The following is a 20,000-nucleotide window of genomic DNA, read 5'->3' as shown; positions in this document are numbered from 1 at the left end:
AATCTAATGACTCCATAATAGACGCTGTGGTCATCGTCAGCAACAAAAACTAAAGCTTCAATAAAAATAACAAAAACAACGTGCATAATAGTAAAAACAAAATAGAAAAACAAATACAGTAACTTCAGGAAACAAAAAAAAAAAGAAGAAAGAAAACGAAGCATTACCATCGCTATTAATATCAAATATCATCTGCTGCAACATCACTGAAAACATACCCTCTCACGTCCAGCCACTAATCTACCTCACACCGGAAGTTTTACCACATGCTTGATCAGCAGGTGTCAATAAAACAGAAGATTTAAGAGAACATTTCTAAATGGCCGTCTCATTTCCGTCATTATTACGAGATTAGGACAACAAATACATTGAAACTGTTGCACGGGTTGAAGGTATGGGCAAGTATAGAGTTGCACAGGCAGTGGAATACTGGATTGAATGTCTAGTTATATTTAATCTTGATTTTTGCAGTTTGACCCTCACAGAAGTCACAAAGATGAATATATTTGCCCAATGTTATACTGAATTCAAAATTACTGCAAAATTACAATCTTCTTTTCATTCACCTCGCAGTCTTCTTCGTCATTTTCACAAGTATTACTTTAACAAAGAGCAACTTTTATAATCTTAACAGGTTTATGACATTAACAAAAAAACGAATTTTATGACATTAACAAAAAAACGAATCGCTTTGATTCCAAAGAACTTTCTGTATGATATTTACAGATTAATGAACGGCAATTCTTTTCAACTCTCCTATCCGACTCAGCGTTTCAATAACTCACAGTCTCTTCAGCAGGTGTTTTAGCGGTGTTCTGTGGTACTGTGCTTGCCTTCACCAATTGTTAACCGTTTCGATGACGAGTGCGACCAGAAGAGCAAATTTATTTATCACTGCAGATGAGGGACGCCAAACTATATTTAAGTAGATCAGAAGGAGGGGAGCAGAGAGAGGGGAGGGTAATTCGGGAGTGAGGAGGAGGAAAGTCAGCAATTTTTCAAAGGAGAGTTCGTTGATGCTATCAACAGTGGTATTTGACAGGTAATTTATTAAATCGACCTCGGAGAAATGAAAAGCAAAGTCTGACCTCGGCGGAATTTGAACTCAGAATGTAAAGAGCCGAAACAAATGCCTTAAAACAATTTTTCCTTAACAGCGTTGCGGGACATTCAGCAAGAGATTCATAAGAAACTAATTTTTTGTATAAGTGTATGGGTTTGAAATTCATGTGAGTAGAGAGAATTGCAAAAATGTAATGCAAAAAGCCGATGAAAGTAGCTAAGATGCCGATTGTCTGCTCTGAGAACTTTATGCATGTATGCCAGACTTATATTCAGACGCCTTATCAAATAGCTACTGCAACTGGCAACTGAACATGTATTTACCGCGTTCTGTAAGTCTGAGAATAGAGCGATTGCTAAGGAAGGACGTGAATGTCTGGAGAGACAGGACAAATAACATCATGGGGAGCTGGGAACAGGACGAACGGTTCTGTTAAATTGCTTGCAATTTGGTTCAGTCTGCACCTCTAGATGAATAAAAACTGGGAGGCGTTTACAAACATGGTGATCAGTCTTACTCAGAAACAGACTGAGAGTAAACTAACCTTGAAAAATTTGGCAGAGGTGACGATCCCATATTTCGCTTCTGTCCTATATCATCGCCTAGTTCCCGTGTGATTGGACTTGAGCGCCTGCTCTTTTGCTCCTTATTGAAGGGATGCTTTCCGCTGGTCAGGCAGACCTTCTGTAATCGATATTTTTTTCAGGGAGGGCTTATTATGCTGTGGTTGCTATGTGCAGATATATGTTGAATCTGCAGTATCTAAAGAAATTTCTAGACGCTGAGCCTTGAGGCGTTTTGCCAGGCACGCGAAAAGTAAGAGTGGGCAATTGGAATCTGGAATGATATCAGGCACTCACCGACCTCTACCAGTCAGGCGGTCGATGAAACTTCCGTGTTTGCATTTTATAGATAATAAGTTACGTGGAAGAGAGATGATGGTCTTGGAGAAACCCTAGACATCTGTTTAGTCTCCTCCGGCAAACTTTCGGCTCTAGGACTATGCATAACTTCCATAAATCCCTGGTGTGACAGCACTGTCGAAGTGGGGTGGGTATTAAACGAAACTCTATAGGCTCTAAAGTGCCGTCAGCTGCGCTTGACCAAGATGCGTTTAGAGCGGCAAAAATTTTTGATTCGTAGTTTGTTGATTAGCTGTAGTCGAGAGCAGGTCGGATCTAGTTATCAGCGAAGTTCATCATAAACGTTCCCTGTTGTCTAACTTTCGCTGAGAAAGATAGGCAATTTTCTCTGGAAGGTGGTTATGAGGAAATAGGTTGTGGGGTGGATGAAATTGAAAAGGCTGAGGACAGATACATTCCTCTCCAGTGAAGCCCTCCTCACCTTTATGAAGTTTCACCTAGAGAAGAAAAGGAGGGTGGAGAGGGAAGTGTTGTTCTACTGTAAATACTTTGAAAGGGGGTGAGAGTAGCGAATATGGAACCTTTTAACTGGCCTAATTTGGGCATGCGCCTATAAGCTTGGAAACTACATGTGAGAGAATTTATTTACCATTAGTGGTCAGGATCATTGTGATTTAATGAGATTTCCATAATTCACCCTAAACGGCTATGCTTCCTATTGAGGAAGTTTATTTGTTTGGAAATTTGTTTGTTACTTGTTTTTATCATCTGTTGTTTTTTATACATCATGCATACCCCTCAATGTTTGTACCATTGTCTTCTTTGGTCCCTTTGGGCTAATAACGAAATCCTCTCCCGCTCCTCTTTCTCTTCCTCCTATAACTCTTTATCATCATTATCATTAGCAGAAGCAGTCTTCTTCTTCTTCTTCTTCTTCTTCTTCTTCTTCTTCTTCTATTTCTTCTTATCACTATTATTATTATTATTATTATTATTATTATTATTATTATTATTATTATTATTATTATTATTTACTGCGAACTTGTTGAGATGCTTAAAAATCTTGGCTCCGAGAATTGCTAATGTTTACAACAATAACTGAAGGATTTAGTTTCCATTCTTTGATATTATTTCAAACAGAAGTTCTTGCTGAATATTTTACAATGTCTGTTTCATACCAGGGCTAGATAACAAATTCGTTTTTTTTTAATATTTCCATTTAATATTATCCCTTAACTGTATGCAAACTGGGCTGCATAATGTATGAGAAACGCTTCCAGAAGAATTCACAATCGGGTGGTGGTGGTGGTGGTGGTGGTGGGACCCCAAAATGAAACAAAACAAAGTAGTTCCAAAGTGAATATAAGAAAATGAATAAAAATATTAATGAATGCAAACAATTATTGTTTCGCCAAAAAAAAACAACAACATAAACAACACTCTTTACAAAAACAACAAACAATACTCTTGACAACAGCAACAACAAATACATACTTGGTCAAATGAACATACGGGACATATTCACTAAGCCCCCACATTCACAAATGTTCTTTGGATACAAAAAGTTTTGTTGACAGTACTAAAGCTTACCAGCATTATGTTCGTATGACGAGTGCTAACCTGACATAGTATATGAAATATATGAGAGTTAAGTAAGAGGAAGAGAGCAATGTACCGGGATAATATCAAGTCCAAAGAATTCCTTATTCCACCAACAGATCTGGATATGAGCCAGATTGTGTGAAATCTACTTCATTTGGAGAGGGAAGGACTTATGATACCATATACATCATATTTAAAGCAAAGGGCGGGTCTAAAGCACCAGCGGTAATTGTACGTACGTACGTACGTACGTACGTATGTATGTATGTATGTATGTATGTATGTATGTATGTATGTATGTATGTATGTATGTATGTATGTATGTATGTATGTATGTATGTATGTATGTATGTATGTATGAAAATATGTGTGTCTTTTCCCCTCTATTGTGCTCTTGCTTTAATCCCCTTCTTTTATAATACTTGTTTAATGTTATGGTTTGGAGCCATAGATAAAAACAACAGTGGTAGAAGAAAATATAAGACCAGGAAAGAAATTAAGAGGGACTAAGAGAAACAAAACGAAGATGGGTAGCTGAACAATGTAAGGATATTGAAGACAATTTTTACTCTGAAACTACACGAAAAGTCATTCCAATTGGTAAAGGGCTTTGCCTGTCATCCTTCCAGGATGATAAAAAAAAGTACCAGTCAAATATTGCGGTCAAAGATTCTTCGTCTTGTGCCAAAGTTAAAATAAGTACCGGGGTCGATGTAATCGACTAGTTCACTCCCTCCAAATTTCAGGGCTTGTGCCTTCAGTAGAAATTATTATTATTATTATTATTATTATTATTATTATTATTATTATTGAGCGAGAGAGTAGTGCATGTCATCAAAGTGACACTGGGGTAAAATATACGAAGCCCAGTATACCAATCATAACTACCCGTCTGATAAGGGTTATTATTATTATTATTATTATTATTATTGAGCTAGTCTATGCTAATTTGATTAGTAGGAATGTTATATTGATGTTTGTTGACAACAAGTCTCCTCAGATCTCAAGAATTGTTTTAGGATTCTTGCAGAGCGTAGGATTTTACTTTTATGCTGGTCTAAAATGCAAGTCTGATTTTCAAGCTCTTTCAGTCTCCTACGTAGCATTTTGAGTGCACCAAGGAAATAATTATTGTCTAGGTTATTTCTCAACTTTTTCAATTTCTTTGGTAGTCACTTTTATCATAGAGAATTGCAAAATCCGTTTATTTTTTTCCTCTGTAATCATATCTAGTATTTTTGCTTTAATAGCAAGGTAAGTCTTTGTGGATAAGTCCCATAAGAACCTATAATTCCCATTTTCTATCACAGGTTCTGGTTCTTGTTCAAAACATTTTCTATTATTTCGAAGCTATACACTCAACTAACATCCCAATGCACTCTTTTGCCAACATAATAATGTCTGCAAGGATACTCATTTTGTGTGTGTATACTGAACTCAGTCACTCAAGAGATGATTGATACTTTCGTCTCCTTTCCTGCAGATTTTACGTTTGCTGTCTGACTGAAATTTGTCGATCTTTGTCTTTATCAAATTTGTCCTAATGGTTTGTTTCTCAGCGGTTATAATTAGCATTTCGGTCTTTCGTTCGGCGAGCTGGTAGAAACGTTAGCACGCCGGGCGAAATGCTTAGCGGTATTTCGTCTGCCGTTTCGTTCTGAGTTGAAATTCCGCCGAGGTCGACTTTGCTTTTCATCCTTTCAGGGTCGATAAATTAAGTACCAGTTACGCACTGGGGTCAATGTAATCGACTTAATACGTTTGTTTGTCCTCTCTGTGTTTAGCCCCGTGTGGGTAGTAAAGAAATAGGTATTTCGTTTCAGGTTTCCGTCCAGCAGCTAGAATCAGCGTTCATTACTTCCTTCTTCCTCGGTTTGTTGCATGAATTAACCGATAATATGCTCTCATTACTCTGTAGAGTATAACATTTCAACCTAACTGTTGTCAACCTAACTGTTAATCTTCTGCCTCCTTCATTTCTTGGTAGGTAGAATTTGTTAGTTTTTCTTTTAGGGTGCGTTGTGAGAAGCTTTCTAGTTTTTCTTTGCAAGTCCTGCAACTCGATCTTTGTCCATTTCAAGAAAGAGTCAAAGTACCTCAGTACTGGCATTGCCCCATGTACTTATAGCTATAATGATGTTCCACCAATTCAGTTATGTTTCGAACACATTCATAATCTTTCTCTTTAAAGATTTTCTCTCATTTCTTTCTTCCATTATCCTTTCGTCTAGCAGTAGCCCTGGGTATTTGTGTCCCTCATCATTCCATAACGATCTAATGATGTTCTGGCAATTTTATGCCATCGGACTTGATCTTCCGGCCTTTCTTCATAATTAGCACTGCGCACTTATTTACTCAAAACTGCATTCCAATATCTTTGCAGAACACTCTTAGAGTTTGGATAAAAGAATCCAGGTCTTTCTCATTTTCCTTTTGTATATAGCATGAGGTCATCTATATAAAGCAGGTAATTTATTTTCACCTTGGTTTAGGTAAGCTCATAGACAGGCCTTGGTTTTCCTCAGTATACTGTCAGAAGGATTAACGCAATGACGAAGAGTAAAAGACAAAGCGATCTTCAGGGAAAACGTCCCTGCATATTTTCAAGCTTCCAAGCGATTCATTTGTACATGCCAGTTCGACTTCCCACATTCTTGTTGCTTTCTGGAAAAAGGCTGTTTATCTTCTCATTGACTCCAAGCGTCCTCAGACACTTCAAGAGTCAGCAGTATAGAACATTGTCGCAAGCCTTTCTGTAATTTATGAAGCCAGCAGCTAAATTCTTCTTTCTTATTCGAATCTCATATTATTATTATTATTATCATTTAGCTGTATTTCATCTGTCTTCATGTTCTGAGTTCAAATTCCGCCGAGGTCGACTTTGTCTTTCATCCTTTCGGTGTCGATAAAATAAGCACCAGTAGCGTACTGGGGTCCATGCAGTTGACTATCCCCTTCTCCCAAATTTCAGGCCTATAGTAGAAAGGATAATTATTATTATCATTATTATTATTATTATTATTATTATATTATTATTATTATTATTATTATTATTATTATTATTGTTATATGTTTGACTTTTGCTTTGTATTTGTACAAGTTGCCTCCAAGTCTCACCCAGTAACATCAAGAGACATCAAGTTAGAAGTTCAAGTTGGTATTATGCCTAGGGTGTGATATATTTGGTTTTGCACATAGTATTGTTCTAGATAATGTTTACGAAAACACAAGAAAATAAGTTTGTTTTAAGATTTGAGATTACATAGACAGTATTTGATGTAGAATATGGGCAGTTCCCACGAGCACTATCTTTTGAATTTCTGCCATTTTGGAGTTACCTGGTATCTGAGCTAGGTAGCAATCAGCCCCTTTGCTATAATTCCTAGGGTGCCTATGACGACAGGCATTGTTTTAGTCTTCAGGTTCCACATTTTGTCACTTCCTATTTCAAGATCTTTATACTGGCTCAGTTTTTGGTAGGTCATATCAATGAGGAGGCATGATTTTGTCTGAAGTCTTTCAATATAATCTCTGGCTATTCGCATCTATCTTTCTGTCAGTTTTATCAGTTTGAACGGTGAAGTTCCAGAGGAGTGAGATGTGGTCATTTTCAAGCACTGGAGGTGGTTCCCACCAGTTTTTATCAGGGGCAGGTTCTGCGAATTACCTAGTGAATATACTGTGCTGCACTATCATGCCTGTAGAGATACTCTGTAGGCACAAGAAGAATGTACATGGAGACAACATGATCAATGGTTTCATTTTGTTTATTATTATTATTATTATTATTATTATTATTATTATTACAACAACACACGAGATGTGCGAAATAACATTCGCACCCTTCTTTATTGTTTTTTTACTTTCTGGAAGGGTAACATCAACATCAATCCATCAAATATTATTATTATTATTATTATTATTATTATTATTATTATCATCATCATCATCATCATCATCATCATCATCATCATCATCATCATCAATATAAAGGCAGTGAACTGGCAGAATCGTTACTTAGCAGCATTTCGCCCGTCTTTACGTTCTTGGTTCAAATGCCACCGGATCGACTTTGCCTTTCAGCCGTCCGCGGTCCATAAAATAAGTACTAGTTGAGTACCGGGGTCGCTGTAATCGACTTACCCACTCCTGAAAAATTGCTGGCCTTGTGCCATTCAGTAGCATGACACAATTTTGTATAATTGACTATTTTTCATTGTAAGTATGTAACTTAGATATGAAGGGTATAATTTTACTTGAATATTTCCTAATATTGTTGTTTTGAGCTCTAATTTCAATATTAACTTAAAAATATATGTGAGATCTACTCCGATATATGTTCGGTTAAATCAATACTCGAAGTAACAAAATTATGTTCTTCCAAATATAAAATGGATTGTACGCTATAGATATTACAGCTTAATTCTACACAGACACGGTATCAATACAAACAGGTGTAGGGAAATAAAATAGTAACCAACTGCTCTCATATTTGAAAGACAAAAGTGTGAATGGTCTGTGCAGTGATGGCATGCATTTGCAGCAAAGTAACTCATTGGACTGGACACACAATGTCCAGAGATGCTTATAACAAAGAGATGAAGAGAAGATGAGTAGATGCAACGTGTATATAGGGAAAACGTGCAAGGATGCACGTACAGAATGAAGAGAACACCGCTTGTAAATCATAAGAAATGACAACAGATAGTTATACACGCGTGCATTAGATGTATATGTATATATATGAATGTATATATATATATGTATAGATGTATATGTATATGTATATGTATATATATATGTATATGTATATGTATATATATATATGTATATATGTATGTATATATACGTATGTATAAATATATATATATACATATATACATATGTATATATATATATTTATACATACATACATATATACTACATATATACATATATATATATATATACATATATATGTATGTATATATATGTATATATATATGTATATATGTATATATATATTATTTATACATACATACATATATACATACATATATACATACATATATATATACATATATATATATATATATATACATATGTATGTATATATATATATATATATATTATATATATATATATATATATTATATATATATATATATGTATGTATGTATATGAGTGTGTGAATACATACACTAGTATGTACGAATATACAATGTAATTAGAATGAACTGAAAATGAATCACATCATACATATTAGAATAAATTACATTTATTTTAATTTTACTCTGAGAATAATTATGTTTTCTAAAATATCTGTATGCCAAAACACAAATATATTCGCTTTCTCAGCATCACGACCTGATAGAAATAAGCTCAACATAGTTTCGTTTGTGCATTCGTATCTGATCAAATGCATAACGTGAGAGGCAAAATCCGAAATACTGTAAGTTTCCAATACAAAGTTCCTAGGAGTAAAATTCTTTAATTCTTTATATTTTCGGACAACTGATTAAATCACAGTTATTGAAATATGCATGTAGTTATTCGTCGTCAAATACAGGTTTATTCAAAAATAATGAACCGATTTCATTACGCAATATTTTAATAAATAAAAGCAATCGAAAACTCCAACTAAGTCACAAGTATTTACTCTCAGTTAACTTTTATTTCCTGTATAACAAGTGTTCAATTTGGCCGCCACCTGCAGCCCGGGCAACATCAATGTGATAAGAGAATTTCTACCGGACCCGTATCAGTAGATCATGACAGGTTTCCCAAAACTTCACCGTGTGTGATTCTTTCTTCTGGGTATATGTAAAAGATCGCTTTTATGTTCCACTAACCTCGATGACCTTAAACATCGAATAACAACAGCGATCAACTCAGTGGATTCTGATATGCTGATACGCGTCTGGGAGGAAATACTCTTATCGCATTGATATTGAACGCTTGTAAGACAGGAAATAAAAGTTGATTGTGAGTAAATACTTGTGACTTAGCTGGAGTTTTCTATTGCTTTTCCTTCTTAATATACTGCGTAATGAAATCAGTTCGTTCTTTTTGAATAATCCTGTACAGCGAAAATATATTACAACGTTGTCTAATAATAGTTTGCAAAATATATCTCCAATTTCGGGACTAAACATTTGTATCTGAAATGGACTATTTCGGATACAGAAAATTCTAGTCCTAAGTAATTTTTGTTGGTAACTTACATTTTGAATGTTTTACTATACCATGTGTGTAATATGTATGGCGCCATTTATTTTCAGTTCATTCCATTTACAACAAATAAATATACGTACATACGTATGCATATATGTATTAAGTCTATCTTCTTTATATATATATATATATATATATATATATATATTATTATATATATATATATATAATATATATATATATATATATATATGTATATATATGTATATATATGTATGTATATATATGTATATATATATATATATATATATACAAAGAGAAAGGTAATTATATACATACACATCTAAGTAGCTTGTATGTTTATGTGTGTGTTTGGGGGTGTAATACATGATAATGTGAGTCTGGTGTGACAACGACGAACTAGCTACACAGTGAAATAATCTAAAAGACCAACCTCTATAAACAAGCGACTAGCCAATGAAATCAGAATTGTTGCTGGAACATATATAGTAGAATCTGGGGTGGAACCCACCAAACAACCGGTCAGCCGACAAGGTGAGAGAATTCCCTTTTCAGCCGGCGGGGTGTTTGGCTGGAGCTACCCTTACTTCACAGGCAGGGCAGATTGGTTTACTCGCTGGATACATCTTGGCGTAGCAGAAAGAAGGGGAGGAGAAACACCAATGGCAGATGCGGTTCGTATTTTCTTTCATCTTTTCTATATACAAACAAAAGAGGCACCGTGGCTGCACTTGCCAAACAAGTCTTTGAACAAACTTTTTTTTTGTTTTGTTAATAATAACAGCAACAACTACGACAACAACGACAATATGAAAATCAATGAGAAATAATGAACATTTATCAGGGACGTGAAATGAAAGTACGAACGGAAGTTTACGAGCATCCTGACTTGTGTGAGTATAGACACACATACAAACATACATACATATATACATACATACAATATTAAAGAATAAATCATACTAGAACATATGTGAAGGAAATATTAAAGATGGCAAATGTCAAGTATTGAAACCCAAAACTGAGTTTAGGTAAACTATATATGTGTGTTCGAGGACGTGTGTGTGTGTGAGCGTCTTAACAACAAGAATATTCGTGCAGACGATAGAATACATGCTCAGATTGTAACGATATATTTTGAATATTGATACACATACACATGCTCTCATTGGTAAACAGTTATCTCTTTCAATATTCATTGTGACTCATGAGAAACAAAAGACCCTTCAACTTTTTGTAAGAAGTATAAAATAACAAAATATATCAAAAATTTTCACGATAAAACGGAAGGGAGGATAACAGGAGATATATAAAACAAAAATATTATTATTGATTAAAGAAAGTGTAAATTTTATTCTTGGAAAAACATTAATTTTGATCTTATACTGATTCCTGTTCAATGAATAGTTTGACTTTGCTGATTCTACAGAAAATCAGTGAAAAAAATCTTTTTACGATCCTTCGACACTATTGTTCAAACTACTGGATTAAATATATTAATTTCTCTAGGATGTGGTGACACGAATTTTAATCTTTTAGTTTTATATGATTAAAAAGTTTATAGTAAATAATTTAAAACAGATGAAATAGAAAAAAAAACAAAGAAAACATATAAGCAATTCCCTTCAAGTTTTGAAAATGACGTTTAAATATATCAAGTGATTTTTCGTGTATCTACAGGCCAGCTGATGAATATGTTTATTGCTTAGAATATGTTGATTTAAATATATTTCAATTGGCTTTTATCTCTATCAAACTACGGCGAAACACCAAATGTTTTAACGTACATAAGTTATATCACGCGGATTTTAATTCGGCATAACATTGCTTAAATCGCACAGTATTGTTGATATCATATAATATATTAAATCACACACTATATCTAGCAATGAGTTATACATATTTCTACTGCAAGATTGATATAATTATAATTGTTGTTTAAAATCAGTAAGCAGCATTAAATTAGTGATAAACACTCGGAGAATGTTTTCTGATACTGTAAAAAAAAAAAAAAAAAAAGATGTTTAAAATAATAACAGCGAATCTTTATTTCTAAAAATAAAAGAAGTTTCTAATTACAAGGAAGATTTTTAAGAGACAGAAAAGATATATAATTCTGTCTTATTTTCTATCAATATTGTCTGGGAATACTATCTGTCATATAGATTAAGAGAAATTTGTCCCTCTACTCTTTAAGTTTCTAAATTAAGGCCGGTATTTATGGGTTTTTTTCGTGAAAATTATTATTATTATCATTATTATTAAGGCGGCGAGCTGGGCCAAATGCTTAGCAGCATTTCGTCTGTCCTTAACTTCTGATTAAATATTCCGCCGAAGTCTGTAGGCACTGAATAAAGAGTGAAATCGGGTTAAGATGGAGTAAAGCTTTTCATTTGGTTATTGTTGTCGCGATTTGTTAATTCTATTACTTGGTAATCTTCTTTTTATTGATGCTTCAATGACTTAAGAAACATTTCATAAGTCAGTTCGTAAAAATATATTTTTGCATAAAAACACAAATACATTCATACATACCACACACACACACATATATATATATATGTATATATATATATATATAATATATATATATATATATATATATATATATATAATATATATATATATATATATATATATTATTATATATATATACATACACAAAACTATACACATTCGCGCGCGCTCACACACAATGCGCAACATTTTGCTTGAAAACAAAATATAGTAAATTGAATATCTATCTATCTATCTATCTATCTATCATCTATCTATCTATCTACTATCTATCTATCTATATATCTATCTATCTATCTATCTATCATCTATCTATCTATCTATCTATCTATTTATCTATCTATCTATTATATATCTATCTATTTATTTATTTCTCTCTTTCTCTTTATATATATATATATATATATTTCAAAAACTGTATAAAGTAATTCTCATAGACTTACAAATATGTGTGTGTGTGTATACAATATATACATGCATATGTATTTACATTATATTTATATTTTTCACGTTTGGTATACTTAAGTGATATTGCAGATACTTGTATATTTGTAAGATCAGAATATACGCCCAGAGGCATAATATGCATTGCACTATAATGTTAAGAGATTAGCATACAGATATATTAATGACATATTTTACCGTTGCAAACTTCTCAATATCTTCATCGGAGGTCCCTATAGAAGCCAAACCAAGTTCTTGGGAAAACTCAGCGAATTCAGGATCTGCCAGCATTGGGACATGTCCTAGCAGTTCATGCACACAATCACTGGAAGATAAATATTTGAAAAAAAAAAATAAAAAAACAATCAAGATGAACTTGAAAGCAAGTTGAAGTGGATAATAACATCTAAAGTAAAAGACCAGAAAAGGAAGTAAATGCGGAAGTATGAGAACAGAAAAATTAGTTTCACCGCAGAAAGACAAACAATCATTTGCAATATTTATGAGTTTTCTGTTTATAATGGAACGTTAATATACATACATACTTACGTACGTGCGTTGATATAAATACATATATACATACATACATACATACATACATACATACACACTTACGTACGTAGGTAAGCGTATTTGTATATATGTATTTATGTATGTATGTATGTATATATGTATGTATGTATGTATGCACGTGCATATGTAATTATATATACCTCTGGATATCCTTGTTGCCTATTTTAATATATATATATATATATATATATCAAAATAAGCAACAAGGATATCCAGAGGTAATGCAGTACAGTCGTTTCATGCGACTTAATTTAATTGAACAATACAAATATTACATCAATTTAAAATGTAGTGCATCAATCGATGTAATATTTTCATTGTTCAATTAAATGGAGTCGCATGAAACGATCGTACTGCATTACCTCTGGATAGCCTTGTTGCTTATTTTGATTATAATCACCCATTTTGAATTATATGGATAATACCATACTAAATTCTGGTACCTTTAACTTAAGTACCATATTCAACTGAATCTAAATTTTATCCACATTTCATAACAGAGTAACCATTGGCGATCGTAAGTTGCAGCATTAAACATTGTACATATAGTTTCATCTACTGGTAGTATTAAGTTCAACTCCTAGTGTGGACCTACTTCAGCACTCGGCTTTAATCCATAGACTCCGAAATATCATCGTCCACACACGCGAGCTCTAGCACGCGCGCGCACACACCTGCAGCCACATGCACACTCTGACACACGCAAGAATATAAGTGATACATACATTCATACATAAAATATACACATTTAGAAAGAGGGATAGAATGTGCGGAAATATGAATGAAAGGCGGCGAGCTGGCAGAAACATTAGGCGAAATACTTAGCAGTATTTCGTCTGCCGTTACGTTCTGAGTTCAAATTCCGCCGAGGACGACTTTGCCTTTCATCCTTTCGGGGGTCGATAAATTAAGTACCAGTTACGCACTGGGGTCGATGTAATCGACTTAATACCTATATCTGTCCTTGTTTGTCTCCTCTTAGGAAATAAGTAATGAAAGAGTAATATAGATAGGTAAGTAGATATATGATCAAATAGCGTATGAAAATTGATATTAAATATATGCATGCAGAAACAAAAAAAAATTACTTTATCGTTTAGACTAGCAGTATCGCCCGGCGTTGCTCGTGTTTGTAAGGGAAATAACTATAAAGCATTTTTAGAGAGTTATAGCCAAAAAATAGCAAAAAAATGGAAAAAAATGATGGTAAATTTTTTTGAGAGTTAAAAAAGGTCGAGTTGCGTCCCCTAGACAGTCTGTGGCTTGTGTTTCTGATTCTCGACCCCATGTCGAATTTATCGATTTTTTTCAGAACTGGGGGAACTTTTCAAAATTTTCGCTGCGTTAGTTTTGAATTATGACATTGGGCTATGTGTGTGTCAAGTTTCATCAGAATCGGTTGAAAGCAGTGGTCAGGGTGAGGGTACAACCAAACAGACACACAGAAACACACACAGACAAACTGCCGTTTATATAGAGAGAGATAATGTGTATATTCATGTGAATATACACATCGAGAATAGGATTTTTAAAATTTTGTCTCTATATTATATTTCTCTCTCATTTAAATCAAACACATATTAGGACGATTATACTTACGGTTCTGGTGTGTGGTCCGGTTTGGAGCCATGGCGTATGTACTGAGTACATTGGAAAACACGAAATGCTAAGCTGGACAAGAAGTCACGTGCTGATAACAGTCCAGCTACCGGGCGCAGTTGGAAACCTGTTTGTTCTATAAAGTATATAAAAGACGAAATATCAAATTTCACATATGCATACACGCAGAGTGCATAAAATTATGGGCTTCTCAGGGACTTTTCGCATGGAATGAATCGTCGAAAGTTATTATTTCTAGGAAAATGTATGTGCTTAAGTGATGTTCATCATGGTTTACGCTTAGACAAAAGTTAACTTACATGTTTGTGGATGGATTCTACGTTCGCTACTTAACCAATCAAATGTGGATATGGTATACCAGGATTTTGCTGCAAAGTTTGTGACTTTTGCATTGGTATAGTCCAAAACCTAGACAGTGTGGGTTTGTTATTTCGTAAATGACAGATGTCAAATTGTTGCAACTAACAGTATTCTCCCTGAAGATTTGGATATCCTCAGACTAAGCTAGATAAACAAGTAACTTATCAGCTCATTATTGTTTGCTGTAAATTTTTAAAAACAGTAAAATGGCCGGAATATATGATAGTAAAAGCCTTCGGTAGAATAGCGAAGATGTGTTCAGATATAGGCGCAGGAGTGGCTGTGTGGTAAGTAGCTTGCTTACCAATCACATGGTTCCGGATGCAGTCCCACTGCGTTGTACCTTGGGCAAGTGTCTTCAATTATAGCCTCGGACCGACCAAAGCCTTGTGAGTGGATTTGATAGACGGAAACTGAAAGAAGCCCGTCGTATATATATATATATATATATATATATATATATATAGGATATTTGTTAAAGCAAGAAAATTTAAGTCTCTGCTAAAGATACTGCTGTTGCTGTTGTTGTTGTTGTGTGTGTCTGTGAGAGAGAGAGAGAGAGAGAAAGGGGGAGAGAAACAGGGGAGAGAGAAAAGAGAGAGAAAGAGAACGAGAGGGAGGGAAAGAAAGAGAGAGAGAGAGCGAGAGAGTAATGTAGCAGGTAGATAACTTACGTTTCAGGAAATTGGAAACATCTTCAAGCTGTGGTATAAAGTTTTCACTGTAGATTCCTTTCTTTTCCAGTAAATCAAAGAAATGGCGGTGCTTTGAGCAGGCGTGAGTCGGAAACAGATTTTTTATGTTCACATAAACATGTTTCCTGCAAAGAGCAAATGTTGAAACATGTTTTACATGTATATATATATATATATATATTTCAGAATGCGATAAAAATCCAAGGCTGTGAAAGATTTTAGAACATTTATAAATAGGTCTTACAGCTGTTTCTGGGATATTATATATATCCCGGAAACAGGGATATATCATCGGAGACGGTGTGAGAAAATGGTTAAGGAATAGTTAATTTAGATAAGATATGAAATAGAGTGAAGTGGATTTAACTATGGTCTGTCCATAACACTTACTTAGCATTACCTGACACCTTTGGGTCTTATTGACACCATTAACTCTCAAAACCCTCTCTCTCTCTCTCTCTCTCTCTCTCTCTCTCTCTACACACACACATATATATATATATATAGCTGTCAATTCGATTTCTCGATATGGAGTGTGAATACATTTTGCACTCTCTCATTGCTATTAAGATGCCAAGTACCCCGTCATGGCTCCTCACAAAGGGAAAGCCATACAAGAATATAGCATGACCAAACCTTCACCTCCCATATACTAACAGTTTTTCGATAGAGAGGGCAAGCAAGGAATCACGCCTTCATGAACACTTATTATTAGAAAACTATGAAAATGGTGGTATTTCATTGTCAGGAAGTTACGTGATATCATGATTGCCACAACGAAACATACATAGTCTCTATGTTTTCCGAAGACCTAGATTTGCTCAGGAGAGCGCGAAAATGCAATATGGATCTCAAAATTAACTGCATACCCAATTTTTGTCTTAAAAACGCTTTATATCATAAGTGCCACGTTTTAAATGCTTGGAGTTTCAAATGTCGTAAGTAAATAAATTTAAAAAAAGGCAAGTTGAGAGTGTTTCAAATACTTCAAATTTCGACTAATTGCCTGAGTGCGCAGTCCCTTTATGGGGACTATTTACAAGAGCTCGGCTGTTAATGCTTCTCTATGCTAGTTACTGGTGGAGGCGCGTGGCTTAGTGGCTAGGGTGTCAGCATCATGATCGTAAGATTGTGTTTTCGATTTCTGGACCGGGCGATGCGGTGTATTCTTGAGCAAAAAAATTCATTTTACGTTGCTCCAGTCCACTCAGCTGGCAAAAATGAGTGACACTGCGATGAACTGGCGTCCCGTCCAGCTGGGGAATACATACGCCATTGAAACAAGGAAAACGGGCCCATGAGCCTGGCTAGGTTTTAAAAGGGCGCAATTATTATTATTATGCTAGTTACTGTATGTTTTAAATAATCTATCACGGTGATTCTCATAAGTTTTTAACTATCGCTTCTTTTTGTTTTAGGAACAAATTTTCACAACTTCCTACATTTCAATGCCCCAGCCCTATTTCTAATCTACGTTCTATCACGTACTTATTCTTGTACGGTTCTAGATCTAAAATAATGGCAGAAGCTCGAGCGTGCACCGCCACCACATAGGCATACAGTATATTCATACACACACACACACGTATCACAAATAATATTATATATATACTTCTATTCACATTAGGAGCACTCTGTCGGTTACGACGACGAGGGTCCCATCTGATACGATAAATGGAACAGCTTGCTCGTGAAATTAAAATGCAAGTGGCTGAGCAATCTACAGACACGTGTACCCCTAACGCATTTCTCAGGGAGATTCAGCGTGACAAGGCCGGCCCTTTGAAATACAGGCACCACTCATTTTTTCCAGCTGAGTGGATTGGAGCAACGTGAAATAAAATGTCTTGCTCAAGGACACAACGTGTCGCCGGGAATTGAACTCACGACCTTACAATCGTGAGCCGAATGCCCTAACCTATTTCTTTACTACCTACGAGGGGCCAAACACAGAGGGGACAAACAAGGACAGACAAACGGATTGAGTCGATTATATCGACCCCAGTGCGTAACTGGTACTTATTTAATCGACCACGAAAGGATGAAAGGCAAAGTCGACCTCGGCGGAATTTGAACTCAGAACGTAGCGGCAGACGAAATACCGCAAGGCATTTCGCTCGGTGTGCTAACGATTCTGCCAGCTCGCCGCCTTTCGAATGCCCTAACCACTAAGCCACGCGCCTTCACATTAACAGCATGTATAAATGTAACACGTGATTTATAACATTGATCATCGAAACTAGTATATTTCTACTACCTTAACTGTTTCCTTTGTCGATATTTATCTCTATATTGTTGTCTGATGTTCTTAAAGAGAGTTGAATCAAATGAAAACCCCTTCCTGAATTTGTACTGCGGGATCGAAGAAGTCGATATTGTTATCCTATTTTTCCTTTTTAGATCTTGTCAGCTTATATCGTCGGTGTTGTTTATGGTTTAACCGCTAATTTTCTTGACGTTGACTATTTAAAAAATACAACGGCGTAGCTTTCGCATAATGTCTACGACAGCTCTAAGTTGTCATGAAATACGAGAAGTGAACATGCGAAATCTTAATGTTATGATGTTACTACAAATATACTTTCCCAGTTCTTAAAACCATACAAATGTTCATGCGCTTATTAAGCCTATGTAGCTACAAATATATATATATATATATAATATATATATTATATATACACATATATATATATATATATATATATATACACATATATATATATAATATTATATATATATATACACATTATATATATATATTATATATATATACACACATATATATATATATATACATATGTATATATATATATATATATATATATATATATATGTATATATAAATGTATATATATACATATATATGTATAATATATATATATATACATATATATGTATATATATGTATATATATATATGTAGGTATATATATATATATACATACATACATATATATATGTATATATATAGGTATATATATATATATATATACATACATATATATATGCATACATATATATATATACATACATATATATATACATATACATGTATATATATATATATATATAGATATATAGATATACATACATATATATATATGCATACATATATATATATATATATATATATATATAATATATATACATATATCTCTGTGTGTGTGTATGTGCATGCATGTAAGTTCGTATATACATGCGAGTGTGTGTGCGCACGTGTTTGTACCTGACACGAAAATATGCTAATTTGGAAACCTTGTTATGAAGTTCTGAAAGAGAACGAACAATTTTGGTTGTCGCAGACTGATTAGCTCAGTATTTTATCTATTGTGCTAAAATAAAAGACTAATAGGGACGATAAATAACTCAGGTGTATAGGTAATTTACAATAATGGCCAGCGCGATTGATATTGAGATTTTGTATCAACATTCATAACAACTTAATAATAGAAACGAAAACAAACACAGTGGATATGTAAGCCTATTACTGTCATAAAATACACCCTTGCTTACTATTGTTGCTGAGAGAAGGAACATTTATCATCGTTACAGAGAGCAGCAGTCAGAAGTAATAATATCAACTGATATCAGGTATATTGGCGAGGATTATGCGCGAACTCGTAGCAAATGAATAACAGCAGGAATAACAGCAGCAACAACAACAACAACAGCAAGAGCAACAATCACAACAACAACAACAACCGGAATAAAAGTAGAAAATGAAAACTAAACGTGGGTATGTATATATATATATATATATATATATATATATATATATATACATATATACATACATATATATATATGTATGGCTGCAGCTCTAAGCTGAAACTAGAGAGAAAAATATATATATATACATATATATATATACATATATATATATATACATATATATATATATATATACATACAAATACACACACACACACATATATATATATATCTGTATGTATGTATAAACGATTGAACGTAACTAAAAATAATGAGGCAGTCCATTGTTCGCAGCCGAAAGAATTTCAAAAGCATGTTTTATACGTTGTGCCGGATCGAAGGCTTTTCTTAACTCGATCTTAAGTTTGTGCCCGATTTA

At 34.1% G+C, this 20,000-nt stretch overlaps 1 protein-coding gene across 1 annotated transcript in view; it reads right to left on the bottom strand.

Annotated features, from left to right (window-relative positions):
* Nucleotides 1-20,000, bottom strand: part of LOC115215438 (tryptophan 5-hydroxylase 1) — a 125,230-nt gene that overhangs the window by 26,952 nt on the left and 78,278 nt on the right. Inside the window, exons 8-10 of the mRNA XM_036505674.1 lie at nt 15,891-16,036; nt 14,836-14,971; nt 12,862-12,988 (exon numbers count right to left, since the gene is read on the bottom strand). Of these exons, the coding sequence (XP_036361567.1) occupies nt 12,862-12,988; nt 14,836-14,971; nt 15,891-16,036 (409 nt within the window). The remainder of the gene's footprint in view (nt 1-12,861; nt 12,989-14,835; nt 14,972-15,890; nt 16,037-20,000) is intronic.

Source organism: Octopus sinensis, linkage group LG9, assembly GCF_006345805.1.
Source record: "Octopus sinensis linkage group LG9, ASM634580v1, whole genome shotgun sequence".
NCBI lineage: Eukaryota > Metazoa > Mollusca > Cephalopoda > Octopoda > Octopodidae > Octopus > Octopus sinensis.
This window is presented reverse-complemented; position numbering and strand designations above follow the sequence as displayed.